The sequence below is a fragment of the Mus pahari genome, chromosome 2 (genome assembly GCF_900095145.1).
Source record: "Mus pahari chromosome 2, PAHARI_EIJ_v1.1, whole genome shotgun sequence".
Taxonomy (NCBI): Eukaryota; Metazoa; Chordata; class Mammalia; order Rodentia; family Muridae; genus Mus; species Mus pahari.
The window spans coordinates 159,551,769-159,566,735 of record NC_034591.1 but is presented as its reverse complement, the minus strand read 5'-3'; the positions used below and the strand labels follow the sequence as shown (position 1 = coordinate 159,566,735).

The 14,967-nt window shown below is 44.5% G+C and overlaps 1 protein-coding gene across 3 annotated transcripts in view; it reads left to right on the top strand.

Moving 5' to 3' along the window:
• Bcat1 (branched chain amino acid transaminase 1) overlaps positions 1-11,761 on the top strand; it is a 70,841-nt gene extending 59,080 nt beyond the window's left edge. For all 3 annotated transcript variants that reach the window (XM_021190717.2, XM_021190716.2, XM_029535613.1), the window contains exons 8-11: positions 577-662; positions 3,182-3,322; positions 5,541-5,615; positions 9,787-11,761. In XM_021190717.2, coding sequence (XP_021046376.1) covers positions 577-662; positions 3,182-3,322; positions 5,541-5,615; positions 9,787-9,828 — 344 coding nt within the window. In that variant the 3' untranslated portion in view covers positions 9,829-11,761. The remainder of the gene's footprint in view (positions 1-576; positions 663-3,181; positions 3,323-5,540; positions 5,616-9,786) is intronic.
• Positions 11,762-14,967: the final 3,206 nt, after the last annotated feature.

Genomic DNA, 14,967 nt, shown 5'->3' with positions numbered 1-14,967 from the left:
TGTGTGTGTGCGCGCGCGTGTGTGTGTGGTGGATGCACTGCTGTAGAGGCCTGAGGACTGAGGTAGGGTATCTTCCCGTGTGTGTGTGTGTGTGTGTGTGTGTGTGTGTGTGTGACTATGCACGTGCCTGCCATGGCGCATGTGTGGTGGTCAGAGGACAGCTTACAGGAGTCAGTTCTCTCCTGCTGTGGGGGTTCTAGAGAACTGAATTCAGGTGGTCAAACCCAGGAGCTGGTGTCTCTACCCACCCACTGTCATCTGTTTCTGCTTATTTAAGAAAATTTGTTATATTCTTAACCATGTGTCTGTGTGTGTATCTGTGGAGGAATGTGCACACGAGTGCAGGGACCATGGAGTCCAGAAGGGAGGACCAGATGCCTCGGAGCTGAGTCAGTGACTGTAAGCCTCCTTATGTGGGTATGAGAACAGAACTCTGGTCCTGACTAGCAGCAGCTGTTGGCATCCTCTGAGCCATCTCTTCTGTTCTCATATTAAAGTGGCTTTAAGAATTGTTACTGCTGTGGTATGTTGTCTAATGAGGGAAATCTTGCAAGCATTCCTGTTTCCAATTGACAGAAGAGGAGCTGGCAACGCCCCCACTAGATGGCATCATTCTCCCGGGAGTGACCAGACAGAGCATCCTGGAGCTGGCACAACAGTGGGTGAGTGCCTGAATAACTTTCGTGAGCCCAACAGACACACACACACAGATGTACACACACACACACACACACACACACACACATATACACACACATATACACACACATACACAGACATACACACACAGACAGACACATACAGACACACATAGACATATACACACACATATACAGACACACACACACATACACAGACATACACACACAGACACAGACATACACATAGACATATACACACACAGAGACATACACACACGCACACACACACACATATATATATATATACACACACACATACACACACATACACAGACATACACACACAGACATACACAGACACATACAGACATACACAGACACATACAGACACACATAGACATATACACACACATATACAGACATACACACACAGACATACACATAGACATACACACACACACATACACAGACATACACACAGACACACACACACACACACACAATTCAAATGAGCTTTGCTTTGCAATGATAACATACTCCATAGTTCCCACCTGTGTTATCTAATCTTTAAATCTCACCTCGAGCGAAGATCTCACGAGAAGGCTGTGTTGGCAGACCTTTTTTTAAATCAGGGAACCAGCTGGACAAGATGTCTTACTGAGGAGAGCTTCCATGCTAGCCTCAGTCCATGTGCAGGGTAAGCCAGCCTTCTTCATACTGGATGTTTCCACCCAGTCTTAACTGCAAGCTATTCCACATTGTGTTGACGACATATCCTATCCTGTAATGTATTCCACTATTATAGGAGCTACAGATTTTTATTGGCATGTTAATATCAATGCAATGGTAATTTGTCCTGATTTTTTTTTTCTTCCCCACTACCTCGTGGTCCCAGTGTCTCAGATTTCCACACATGCTTATTTTAAAATTAAAGACATTCAAAGAAAATATAAAGTTGTTTTCTGTGGATGTTCACATTCGTGGGACGGGGGCTGGAGTTTTAGGGTGTTTGTTATTTGAAGTGACATAGCGTTCGTAATGGAGTTCGGATGTGGAGTAGATTGCCTGGCTGGCAGGGTTCTTGGCTACTACTAATGATTCATGTGTTCCAAAAGTCCCCAGAGACTGTGCAAAGGTTTTCAGGGCACTGTGGCCAGACAGTCCTCATACACAAATGTTGGGACACACACATAATTTTGGAGCAGACCACAGTTTCTCTGGAAAAGACTGCAAACAGAGGCTGTGAGCTAAATAATCCTACCAAGTCCAGAGTGGACAAAACCCCACTGCCGCCTGTTGGCTGGCGCCTAGTGGGCACAGCCTTTGCAAGCTGCCAGTTTAATTTCAACAGCTTGCCCCGTCCCAAATATGTTTGCAGTTGGAAAGATAGCTTCCTGAAGCTCAGTAATTTCTGTTTTATTAAGAGAGTGAATCAACGGAGGACAGAAAGTCGGCCGACCAGGCCAATGTGAGCCAGTTCCACACCTCTGGTGGCTCTCGAGCATAGAAGATAGGTTATTCTGGAGGAGTTTCCTTGACTCCTTAACTGCAGTTTACTTTAAAGCCTTGTTGAAAATGCTAAGAGGCACCGGGGGCGTGGCTTGCTGGATGGGGGAGCTAATCCACAGATAAGCACTGCTCTGTCGATTTGCAGTTTTTTTCTGTTGCTTCTTTCCAAGAATGCAGACCTGAATAGTTCTCAGTAAGGTTTGCTGGAACTTACTTGTTTAATAATTTATTTAATTTTGAACAAAATCACACCGGCTCTCACTGTAGTTGCTCATATATAGTCAAAACACTGGTTCCTAACAAAGAGCGACAACTTCAGCTCTCAGAGTTCAGTTTATGATTCTTTTTTTTTTTTTTTTTTTTTTTTTTTACTAATTTTGAAGGCAATCAGGTGAGGCTTGTTTGGCCTTGGGAAAGCCTCCCCATCTGGAGCCCAAGCACCCTTGCCTGTAGTGTAAAGAGGACGTCTTCAGCATTAGAGACCTTGGCCCATGGTGGGTACAAAGTCAACGAGCGTTATCATTCCGATGTCTGATGCCGTCAGTTGTTCTCCTTTATCATGAAAGACACGGAAAATGTGTTAAGTGCATTAAGTGGTTCTTAGAGCAAGCCAGCTGCTTGTGAAATCCATGACAACACACACGTTTAAAGCAGGCGTGTGTAAAAGTGTGTCACGACTCCATGATGAATATCTAGTCAAGTTCCTTTGAAAGTTGTGATTTGGAAGTAGGTTGCTCAGGATGTTGGGCAAGCACACAGTGTGCCCTTTCCCACTTAACATGTTAAGGTAATCACACAGTGTGCCCTTTCCTACTCCCTGCAGGGGACCATTATGACATCTTACAAGTTCAGCCAGATCCAAAGACACACAGTGACTTTCTTTTTTTATCTTTCATCACTACCTCCTCTTTCTCCTCTTCCCCCTCCTCCTCTCCCCTTCCTCCTCCTCCTCCCCCTCCTCCTCCTCCTCCTCCTCCTCCTCCTCCTCCTCTTCCTCTTCCTCCTCTTCTTCTTTTTAACATTCCAAACAGGGTGAGTTTAAGGTATGTGAGAGACACCTCACCATGGATGACCTGGCCACTGCCCTTGAGGGGAACAGAGTGAAGGAGATGTTTGGCTCCGGGACAGCCTGCGTCGTCTGCCCAGTTTCTGATATTCTGTACAAGGGCCAGGTAAGAGAAATCGTTTTATATGTTTGCCATTCCTAGCCCTTTGCCCAGGGCTGATGAGATGGCACAGTGGTGGAGACATTTATCATCCAGGTCCCAGGTCCCTGGAACCCACATAGTGGAAAGAAAGAAAGTGACTTTCAAAGCTTACCTCTGATTTCTCCTGCACCCCCCCCCCCCCAATAAGCGAGTAAATTGAGTGAATGGAATTTTAAAGATGTAAGTATTTACACCTGTAATTGAATGAAGTCATAACATGAGGGAAATTCAAGTTCGTAGGCCTGGGTTGGCCCAGACAATTCCACCTTCCTGGTGTTTTCATGAGAACTCAACCGTGAGGTCAAGTCATCCCTGATCTTGCCAAGTGTGTGAGCCCACCTTGGTCAGAACGGAGACGTCCTCCGCTGTCACCCGGCTCTGCCGCCTGCAGAGGAAGGCTGCAATGGAGGCAGCTGGCTTTCAGTGGTCTGCTTGACTGTGTGTCCATGCTCTGCCGCATTAGGAGTGGAGTGGCCACAGGCACGCAGAATGCGTTTGAGGTGAAAGTTCGTCAGAAGCCATGGCTGTTGTCAGAGCTCAGTAGCTCCACTGCACAGACATTTCAAATGGTGCCCTCTGATGTGCTGTTTATTATCCTCTTGAGACATTTGTCTGATTTTTTTCTTTAAAGAACAGATTTATTTGCTTTTATTTCATGTGTATGGGTATTTTGTCTGCACGTCTGTCTGTGCAATGTCTGTGGAGGCCCTAACACTACAGTTCTAGACAACCATGTGGGTGCTGGGAATCAAACCTGGGTCCTCTGGAGGAGCAGCCAGTGCCCTTAACCACCAAGCCATCTCTCCAGCCCCATTAATTCACTTTTGCTTGTGTCGTGTGTGCATTGTTTTGACAGTTTGAGGGCTTTTCCTTGTGCACATCTGTCAGCCTCTGTCTTTATAGTGTAAAGATATAGGAATTGCTTTCCAGGGTTTCCATAAATGTGTAGCTGCTATGCTGTGGGCATGCAGGCAGTCTGTAACTGCGTAGGTGTTATTCCTACAAGACTAACTACTTCTGATCACTTGTTAGATATAAATTCCCCTGATGTATGAATCGAACCTTGTAATCTCAGCTGACTGGTCTGATCATTATTAGTATTCATTATCATTACTATTAATTATTATTATTATTTGTTATTATGTTTTGCTTAACACTTTAGAATTTGCTTTTCAGGGCTGGCTGGTGATGTAGTTTGACATGCAGATATTTCTCAGTGGGGAAACTACCTAGTTTTATGTTGATATGGCAGAGAGATGGGGAGGAGGGAGGGGGAAGCATGCGTACCAGGGAGGGATAGAGAAAAGCAAAGAGAGGCAGAAAGGATTGTAAGGGCCCAGTCTATTTTATGGCAATTTCTAGGTATGTTATTTGTCCATTTTAGTAACTAAAATCCAATTGTTCCTCCACTCTAGAAATAAAAAGTTTACAAAGGTTAACTTATCTTTAATGCTTCGCCTAAATGCTTCAGGGAGGCATTCAGAGCCCAAAGGGTTCCTAATTATCGTATTATACTAAAAGGCATAATAAGAAGAGTGTTTGAGAATATGAGCTATCTACTAACTATCAAAGCATCAAAAGCCAGCCCGCCAGCAAGGCATGAACGGGCTTGGCTCAGATATACGCCGAGGGCATGAGATCTCTTTCAGCTAGGAATTTCACCCTGCCTTCCCATGGGAGTTGTGGCCCATGGAGGTGCGCCTTGCCCCAGATGTAGGTTCAGAAACTCCTTATGTAAAAGAAGAGCCTTGCTTTAATTCATCCCTTTGAAATGACTTGCTTTCATTTGTTGAGAAATATCTTTGAGGTCTGGATCCTTGCCAGTGTGTTCAGTAGAGGGCAATTATCCATCCTGTGGATTCTTAGATTCCTGGGTTGAGTTAGTCTACTGTTTCGGGGAACCCTTCTATTCTGAATTCCTTAAACCACCTTGAAGAATGACATCCAAACCTTTTGTGCCTTCAGTTGAGTTGGTAGGAAATGAGTATGTTGTCATTAATTGACTGGTTTTTATTCAAGTTCTCAGTAAGGACTCAGGTTAGGGAGGTAGCCTGTGTTGACAGCATGTCGTGTGCCTCCCTTGGTCTGGTGGAATTGCCTTCCTGTTGTAGGAATGGTCTTCCTGGTCCCATCATGTGTACCTCACACCCTCAGACTCCTTTCTCCTTCCTTCCTTCCTCAGATGCTGCACATTCCAACGATGGAGAATGGCCCCAAGCTTGCAAGTCGAATCCTGGGAAAACTGACTGATATCCAGGTAGCCATCTTCACCACATGGGGTTGGGGGCCATCTGGGGAGATGGCTTAGGGGATAAGAGCGTTTGCTGCTCTCGTAGAGGACCTGGGGTCATGTCTCAGCACCCCAGTTCACAGCTCTGGTTCCAGGAGTTGTGGTACACTCTTCTGTGTGCACATTCATACATGCACATTCATACATGCACATTCATACATGCACATTCATACATGCACATTCATACATGCACATTCATACATGCACATTCATACATGCAGGCAAAATACTCAGATACATAAAGGAAAAAGTATTAAAAAAAATAATCTCCTTGGGGCTCAGGTTGTGGTCAATGAGATAGCCCATGTTCAGTGCTAAAGCATTATGTCCTCCACATATTAGAACCGCAAAGGAAAGAGATGAAGTGGTGTGATTCAAGGCGAGTGATTTAAACTTAAAGAAGATATACCTGGCAGAATGAGCAGAGTTGAGTAAGTCAAAAGAAGAAAGAGAGAAAAGGAGGGAGTGGGGTACTCATGAGGGATGTGAGCTAGCATTCCAGAATAAATGCAAGTTTCAATACTATAAAATTCTGATTTAAGAGTATAACATGTTATAGTAAAAATGGAAAATACATTAAAAATAGGAGATAGATTTGGAATATAGTGGTGCTGTCTTAACCTACCATGTGGTAATATCAGGTCATGTCCCAATACCCAGAGCTGGGGGAGGTGGGAGAAAGAAAGAGGAATTAAATTTATCTATGGATCCAGCACTTAGATACAATTACTGTTAATTCTGATTTTTGAATGTTTACAACTCCAGTGTTATATAAGCATTTACCTGTTTACTTATATTTCCCAACAAGATAGTTGTAATTAAACACAATTTTGTTATCTGCTTTTTCTATATAATAAACCATCTGCTTTTCTCTCACGAGTTTCTCAGGCTGGGGACAGAGCGCAGTTGGTGGGGTCCTTGCTTACCGGTCAGTCCCCAGGCTCTCACACCAGACTGCTGGTCACATTTGTAATCTCACTACATCTGGAGTTCGGGAGGATCAGAGGCCATCCTCCCCTAAATAAACTTCCAGGCTAGCCTGGGCTATATGAAACCCTGTCTCAAAAAGCCAAAACTAATAACTAATAAAGAAAGAAAAAGAATAGTTATTTATTGTTTTACACCAGTGAGATGTTTTTCATAAAGATCTTTTGTAGAAAGTTGGTGAGGAGGAACACACCTTTAATCCCAGCACTTTGGAGGGATGGACAAGGGATCTCTGAGTTCAAAGCCAGCCTGGTCTACATAGGGAGGGACGTCCAACAGGGATGTTCAGTAGTGAGACCTGATTTTTTTTTTTTTTTTTAAGGTTGAAATAGAAAAGATGCACATAGGGGATGAGTGCTTAAATGCTTGTCACCCACAGAATTCAGGTCCCCAGAATCCTATGTAGATGTTGCATGACATGAGAAGCCAACTGGTAATCCGCGCTTCTGAAAGAGACCCAGGAGATCCCCAGAGCAATCTGGGTAGTATGACCAGCCATATCCATGAGATCTGGGCTTGATTGAGTGACCCTATCTCTGTGAATATGGAAGAAGAATGTCAGCCTTAGGACCTTCCATGCACATGCATGTATCTACATATTCACATGTCCACACACATATAGACATGTCTACAACACGTGCACACGTGCACGCACACACACATGGACAAAGGAAAAAATAAAACAGACTCATGAGTTAGAGCAGTTGAGAAAATCAAAACTTTGCCCTCTTGACATATGCTTCAGGGATGATGGCCCTAAATCCAACGTCAGGGCTGGGGAAGTGGGGGAAGCCTGGCTGGAGAGGATTTCCTGTTGCAGGTCCTTGCTGGTAATTCAGTGGTGGGGGGAGCTGGGGAAGGAATCGGAAGTTCACAGTCATCACAAATTTTGCAAGTCTGAGGCCAGCCTAGGCAGAGAGACAGAGACAGAGACAGAGACAGAGACAGAGACAGAGACAGAGAGAGACACACACACCCTTGTCCACTCAGAATCCATACTGAACAAAGACAAGGTCATAACCACAGGCCCAGGAGATCAGAGATGACTCAGAGTCAGACACGAGCACACACACCCGTGTCCCCCAGCGCGTTAAGCAGCAGGGCCTTCCGTCCATAATCAAAACCACATCTTCTTCCCTCAATTATTTTATGCTTGTGTCCTCAAGTCTCCAAATTATCCTCTTACAAGATGGCAAATTGGTGCTGTTAGCCAAGCGACTAGCTCGCCTGTTTCTAAGAAAAATAATTTTAGTAATTACTGAGGGGGGAAAAAAGAAGTATGACGTTACATCATGTTTGACATTTGATCTCTTTGGGTGTTACACGGAAACATGATGTTTCCTTACAAAGTGTTCCACAAAATTAAAGACAAGAGTAAAAAAAAAAAAAATCAAAACCCAAGCTCTTGCCAGTATGACCCAGGGGGAATTTTTGAAACCTCAGATGTATAAACTTCTGAATATTAGGATAAATACTTGTCCGGTATAGCTAATTATCCACATTGGTCCCTGGGTGCTGGCTTATGGAACCTCAGCTTTACCTCCTGCAAAGGGCACAGTCCCAATACAAGGTTGTTTGTCCCCCACCCCTTCTTTTTATAATGAGCAGGGAGAGGCACTAGCTCACAGCCTGCTCTCCTGATTCCACCCACCCTACACTCCCAGCTCCCACTCCTCCTCACCCCAAAAGCTCTTTTGTTTCATGAGGCCAAAGTCTCTGCTGAGCCTCCTACAACGTGGTTGCATTACAGGGTCATGGCTGTCTGTCCTTCAGTGTTCAATCCCTGTAGGACCCTTTTTCATTGGATTTGTTTTTAAGACAGGGTCTCACTGTGTAGACCAGGCTGGCCCTGAACCTTCCAGAGTTCTTCAAAGCCTGTGTGGCATACCTCCTGTGGAAACCTTTTAAATACCTCTTGAGCTACCTAGACTCTGAAGTTCAATCACAATCAGTCACACCGGTCCCCCCCTAGAGCTGTTTGAATGCTTGGGTTTTGGGTTCTTTTTGTTTGTTTGGGTCTTTTTTTTGTTCTGCTTTGTTTTAAACTTCTCTATATGTTCCCTCGGGATTAGCACAGGTCTTGGGTAGAGTATACAGACAGTAATATTTCTTCATTGAAAGAAGGAATGAAATGTCAAGATAATTTTTTTTAAAATACAGATCATGTGTTACTCTTGTGATTTTACATATTCTAGGAAGAGATGGGGACTGTCTTAAACAATATGGCATTGATGGGTTTCATATTATTAAACAACATCCGTGAGGTATAGTCATTTTATAACGAGGAAAGGTTTGTCTAGCTCATAGTTTTAGAGATTAGACATTGGTCTGGTCTCTGAGACTGGCAGGTGGCAGGTTTCCATGCAGTGACAGGGGGTTATTGTCCTTTCCAAGGGAATGGCTCTAGTGAGCTAAAGGCCAAGGCCACAACCTAAGTTCTGCTATCATTTGGTAGCTCCACCCTGGGGACAGAGCCTTCAAGCCAGAGCTATTGAAGAGACACGGAAGACATCACGTCACAGCAAGCATCAAATTCTTCCATGTTATCCTAACAAGATGGATATTAATACCACCATACCTGTTGGGGCAGCTGTACCACCGTGCCTGTCAGGGCAGCTGGAGCCTGGGCTTCAGGCATCAGGGACAGGATGTGAGGGATGGACTCTTGTTTCATGGAGTAGGAAAAGGAAGCTGCAGGTTCATACTGAGGCCATTATCATTTTATTGATTGATTGAGATAGTCTCTTACAGCCCAGGCTCACCTTAAATGCCTGTAGGTCCTTACTGCCTTCACCTCCCAAGTGCTGGGACTAAGGGTAGATGCCAACACACTCGTTTGTTGGTTGGTTTGTTTTGGTAGAAGATTCACTTTTATTTTTAATTATGTGTCTAAGGGAATAGAGGGGGTGGTATGTGCACTTGTAAGTGCCAGAGAGAAAGCCAGAGACATGAAAGCCAGAGAGGGTGCTAAATCCGATGGAGCTGGAATTAAAGACTTTTGAACCCAGGCGCTGACTGAAGCCAGGTCCTCCGGAAGATCAGTCGGAACTCTTAGCTGCTGAGCCCCTGCCGCAGGGGCTGATGGAGCCTGTGAGGTTTTGTCGAGCTGCTCCACTTTAGACTGAAACGTGTGTTTTTGCTTTTTTTTCAGTATGGAAGGGTGGAAAGCGACTGGACAATCGAGTTACCCTGATGGCAAAGCTCAGGGTGTCGGTGACGGGGTGCCACAGAAGAGTGACTCCTGCCCTCGAGCCGGGACCACCTGTGACGAACTAGTCTCGCACATTGTAGTCTCGTTGTTCATGTGTTACCAAACGAGGTTTTTTTCCTTGAGCCACAGAAAATTGCCAGTGTTCAATGTCACCTATAAACATGGTAGTAATTGCTTACTGTACCTTTCCTAGGAAAGCTATTGATGATTAATGTCTCCCCGCACCCTATACCAGATCCTTAGAAGGAGAATGGGTTCCCCAACCAATGAGATGTCTTATGTGCTGGAAGGGCTACCGAGGAAAATGTCATCAGTGGCTTCCCTGTGACTCACGGGCACCCTCAGAGCGGGACACTTTGTTACTTTTGCTAGTGAGGTTCTTTTGGTTTTTGTTTTGTTTGTATTTGTTTGTTTGGTTGATTTTTGTTTTGTTTCTAATTGGGGCAGATTTGGGCTCCCCATGCAGCCCTGCTGGCCCGGTGTTCCCTAATGTTCACCCTGGTTGGTCTCAGACTCAGCCTTCTGGATGCTGGGGTGATTGACAGGTGTCCTACCTTGATTTGTTTTTGTCTTTTAATCAAAAGTTCGGTCACCTGGATTTCTTTTCCCCGTGCTTCTGTGGGTCCCTGAGTCCATGCTAAGGTGACTCTGTCCCTTCTTGGTATCATGGTCTGCACTAATCTTACTGAAGGTGTCTGAGGCTGGTTGTCCGCAGTGCCCTTTTTATGTAACTATAACTGGCTGCTCACTGCGCTGCTATGAGACTAGGGGTCCTGTGCCTTCTAGATCTTTGCATCCTCAAAGCCCAGCACATAGTAGGTATTTTCAGTACATGTTTACTATAAGAATGAACATAGAAGTGTACTTTCTGTCTCTCCATGCTGAAACCCTTTCGGAAGCCATGCCTAATTTGGGCAACATGTAGTAGTATTTACCTCAGGCTGTCTTTCTTGTCCATGGACTCCTCCAGACAGCATGGCCAGTTGGAAGAATTGTCTTATGTTTTAAGATTGTCTTGGAATTGAAGCGATTGCCCTGGAAAGATGAAATACTAATCACATAGAAATGAAAGATACTATACATTACGTGTTAAATGCCAAATAAAAGGGTCAGGTTGGGAGATAAACTCTGGATTTGGATCTTAATCTACACTTTGAACCCTTCTCTTGAAGGAACATTGATGAAGCACCTGGCTAGTTACAGACACTAATTCCAGACCATGTTCTCCTTGGTTAGGAACTGTTAGTGAAAAGTTCTCTCACGGCCCAGCTTATCCAGGACAAAGTCAGATCTTGACAGAAAGCAGTCACCCTTGGAAGGTCAACTCTCAGCCATGGTACTTCGGTTTCTTGGCTTCAGTAGCTTTCAGTTTACTGATGGAACTTGGGTCTTTTCAGAGCCCTGGGGGAAGGGCTTTATAAAAACTCCACCCAATAGAGTCAGTCCTTAAGACATTTAACATTTAACCATACACACAGCACTTAAGTTCCATTCCAGTTGTTTATCTGTCTGGCTTTTTAGACAGAAACAGTAAAAAGTTGGAGAAGGCCATGACTGGAGATGGTAAATATGTCCGAGGGGGCCTTTTCTTTGGCAATTGAAGTCTTGGGTGAGGGTGTCCTTGAGCAGTTCTCCATCCTTCCCTGTTCAGGATCCTTCCTGCAGGTGCTCACGAGAGAGTAGCATCCTGATGCTTTTTGACTTTCCTCTACCTTTTGACTTCATCTTTAGGTCTAGGATAGACTAGCAGGTGTCGTAGCTGTCAGGTAGCACAGAATGAGCACACTGGGTCCTGAGAGAAGGGAGGTGCCCTGTCTGTCCTGAGTCCATTTAAGACTTCACACTTTTTGCCGGGCGTGGTGGTGCACACCTTTAATCCCAGCACTCAGGAGGCAGAGGAAGGCAGATTTCTGAGTTCGAGGCCAGCCTGGTCTACAAAGTGAGTTCCAGGACAGCCAGGGCTACACAGAGAAACCCTGTCTCGAAAAACCAAAAAAAAAAAAAAAAAAACTTTACACTTTTAAATTGAGAGTGGCTCATGTGATGGTTGGGAGCATAGGCTATGACCTGGTAAAGCAAAATCTGTTAAGCCTTCCATCAGGCTCAGTTAAAATGGAAGGAAGGAAGGAAGGAAGGAAGGAAGGAAGGAAGGAAGGAAGGAAGGAAGGAAGGAAGGAAGGGCACATGGCTTTTAAAAAGGAGGCCGGATATAGAGCGCAGTCTGCCATCCTTACTGAAGTCATAACAGAATACGAAACTGACCTTTGCAATGACTTCTTTATGGGGATCAAAGGAACATCTGTAGTTCCTTTTCCCTGTTCATTATTTGTTTAATTGCAGGGGTGTAATGCAGTAAGAGGGTTGAAATTGTAACCAGGCAATTACCCATTCTTCAAGACTCACTATCCCAACACTAATTGATCGTTTAAGGCACAAGACAGTGTAGCATTAGGAACATGTAGAGCTAATCTGGCGGGCACGATCAACAAATTAATATTATTGCTGATATTTGCATAATTCACTGCAATTATTTAATGTTTAATCGGGAAGTGCAGATGAGATTCAGCAGGTCACATGGGAGTGGAAGCTCACGGGGATTCTCTTATATTGTACAGCTCCATCTTTTCACGAACAAGTCAGATTTCCTCAGAACACATGAGAAACCCAGGGGTTCAGGAGTAGAGCGAACCTGAGCCTTGGCTAATGTGGTTTACTGATACAATGTGGTTGTTAAGAGTTACTTATGAGGATTCTATTGAGGGTGCTAAAGAATGAATAAGTGAGTGATAGCTGGCAGCCTGTGTTTGAAAAATTCAAAGAAGTGACTGAGAAACTTTGTTAGGGAGCTATGCTTTTTCCTGATGTAAGAAGCAAGCTTTAAAGGGGCTTGGGAGATGGCTCAGTGGTAAGAACACTTGCTGCTTTGGTAGCCACCCTGGAGTTCGCTTCCTTGAACCCACCTAGTAGCTCACACCTATCTTAATTCCAGTTCCAGAGTATTTGACAGAGTGAAGGTCCTCTTCTGACCTTTAGGGGGAGCTGCACGCATGTGATGTGATGTACAGACACACTCTGCTCCCACCACATGTACGCGAAGTCTTCTTACAAGAAGAGAACTAAGCTCTGCGATGATGTGTCAGATCAGTGAAGCTCTGTGAAGAGGCAGAGAGCCTATCTCAGTCTCGCTGGGATACAATCCTCACTGTATCATTTTGTTACTTGTTGCTTGGTAATAATGTAGCTGAAGACATCTTCTTGCGGGACTGAGCTCTCCTGGGCTCCTGGAGACAGCTTTGAGCATGACAAGAGTGTAGGAAAGACTTGTTTCAATTCGGCACTTTCACTTTAAGGGAATTAGTTGAAGTATGAAGCTGTCTGTGTGACCTTTTTCTTTGCCTTCCTGGCTCTGTGTACTACACAGAGCCCTCCGTCCTTATGAAATTATGTTGTTCAGTTTAGAACTTGTGACTGAGGCAGAAAGCCTCTGGGCAGACAACAGTTGCTTGTTTCCATTGGATGGTACTTTCTAAACCATTTAGAGCAATACCATTGGTCACATCAAAGCTAAGGACTATGGGAAATAATGTGTTTTACATCCAAACCCAAATAAGGTCAATGAACCTTTTCTTGCTAAGCAGGTTTCTTATGAGTATTTAGCCATTGAAGTTGCAAACAGTGGTGCCTGTGAGTGATTTCATGGACATGCGGTAGCAACTACCACTTTGTTTTGTCACAGGTAGAATTTGTTCAGCTTTCCAGGTTCCACATATCTCTGGCCCCAAAGAGGCGACGGGTTTCAGATTTTTCATGTTGTATGTACAGAACAGAGGCCACAAGGATTAGTGTTGGCTTGGTACACACTGATTGTGCATCCACACATGCATCTTGCTCAGCCAACAATGGGATAGCATGTTCACATAGAAAATAAGTAGTGGATAACAATTACCTCACAGTGAGTGTGGGCTGATAGCTTGAACTATCTTTAGACATAAACGTGATGTTTACTAGATACCTAGGAGGACCAGAGAGGGCACAGCTCTCAGCCATCCATCACAGTACCTCTCAGCCTTTAAAAGCCATCCATCACAGTTCATCTCAGTCTTTATAAGGAAATCCTTGCTGCTTCTGTTCTTCTTTGCTGCTTGGGAGGTTAGAACCGAGGTCTTTTCACGCTCCGAGTCTGTGGATTCTCCCCATGCTCCTCTCACTCACACAGCATGTCTGTCATCCACACTTGTATCTGAAGCAGTATTGGACTGTCAGCTGCATCTGACATGACACCCATGTCTGTATCTTGGTTCATTTCAGTAAACTGAAAGCAGGATTAATTGGAAAGAAGCAAGGGAAACGATAGGAGCTATAGGAACGTGTCTACCGTGTTATCTGCTGTGTGGGGCTGTGAGGGCTCATAGCTGAAGGGGGTAGCTGTGCCACTGGAACACCATTCACACAGCATGGTTTTCAGCTGCAGGATTTTGTTTCCTTGGTGCTGGGATTGAACATACCTGTGGCATGTTGGGTAAGGACTCTACCACCGGGCTGTATCTCTCTCTTCACTCTTTAGTTGGTTATATCACCTCACTTTTGATGATCAAATTTGCAGACTCTGTAACCTAGGCTGGCCTTAGATTCTCAATTTTCCTGCCTCAGTTTCCTGAATAGATGGAGTGATGGGTACTAGGTCTAATTTCAGTTTGAGGATTTGAATATAAAACCAAAAGCCATTTAAGATATTACAAAGAGGTTTTCCTCCTCCTCCTCTTCCTCCTCCTCCTCCTCTTCCTCCTCCTCCTCTTTCTCCTCCTCTTCCTCCTCTTCCTCTTGTTCTTGTTAAAGCTCCTTTCAAAGGCCCAGGTAGAATCAAGAGCCTTTCTTCATTAGTGTGTTCCATAGTAAAAGACTTCTGGGCTGTGTAATTTGGAAAGGTTGACATTGAAACTCAGAAAGACTGTGGTAGCATTTGTGGGTAATAATTCCATGAGGTATCAGTGGATCATACTTGCTCTAATAGTGACAAGAACTTGAGATTTTGGCCACATCTTTAATCCCAGAACTTAGGAGGCAGACACAGGTGGATCTCTGAATCTGAGGCCAGCCTGGACTACATAATGAGATCTAGGC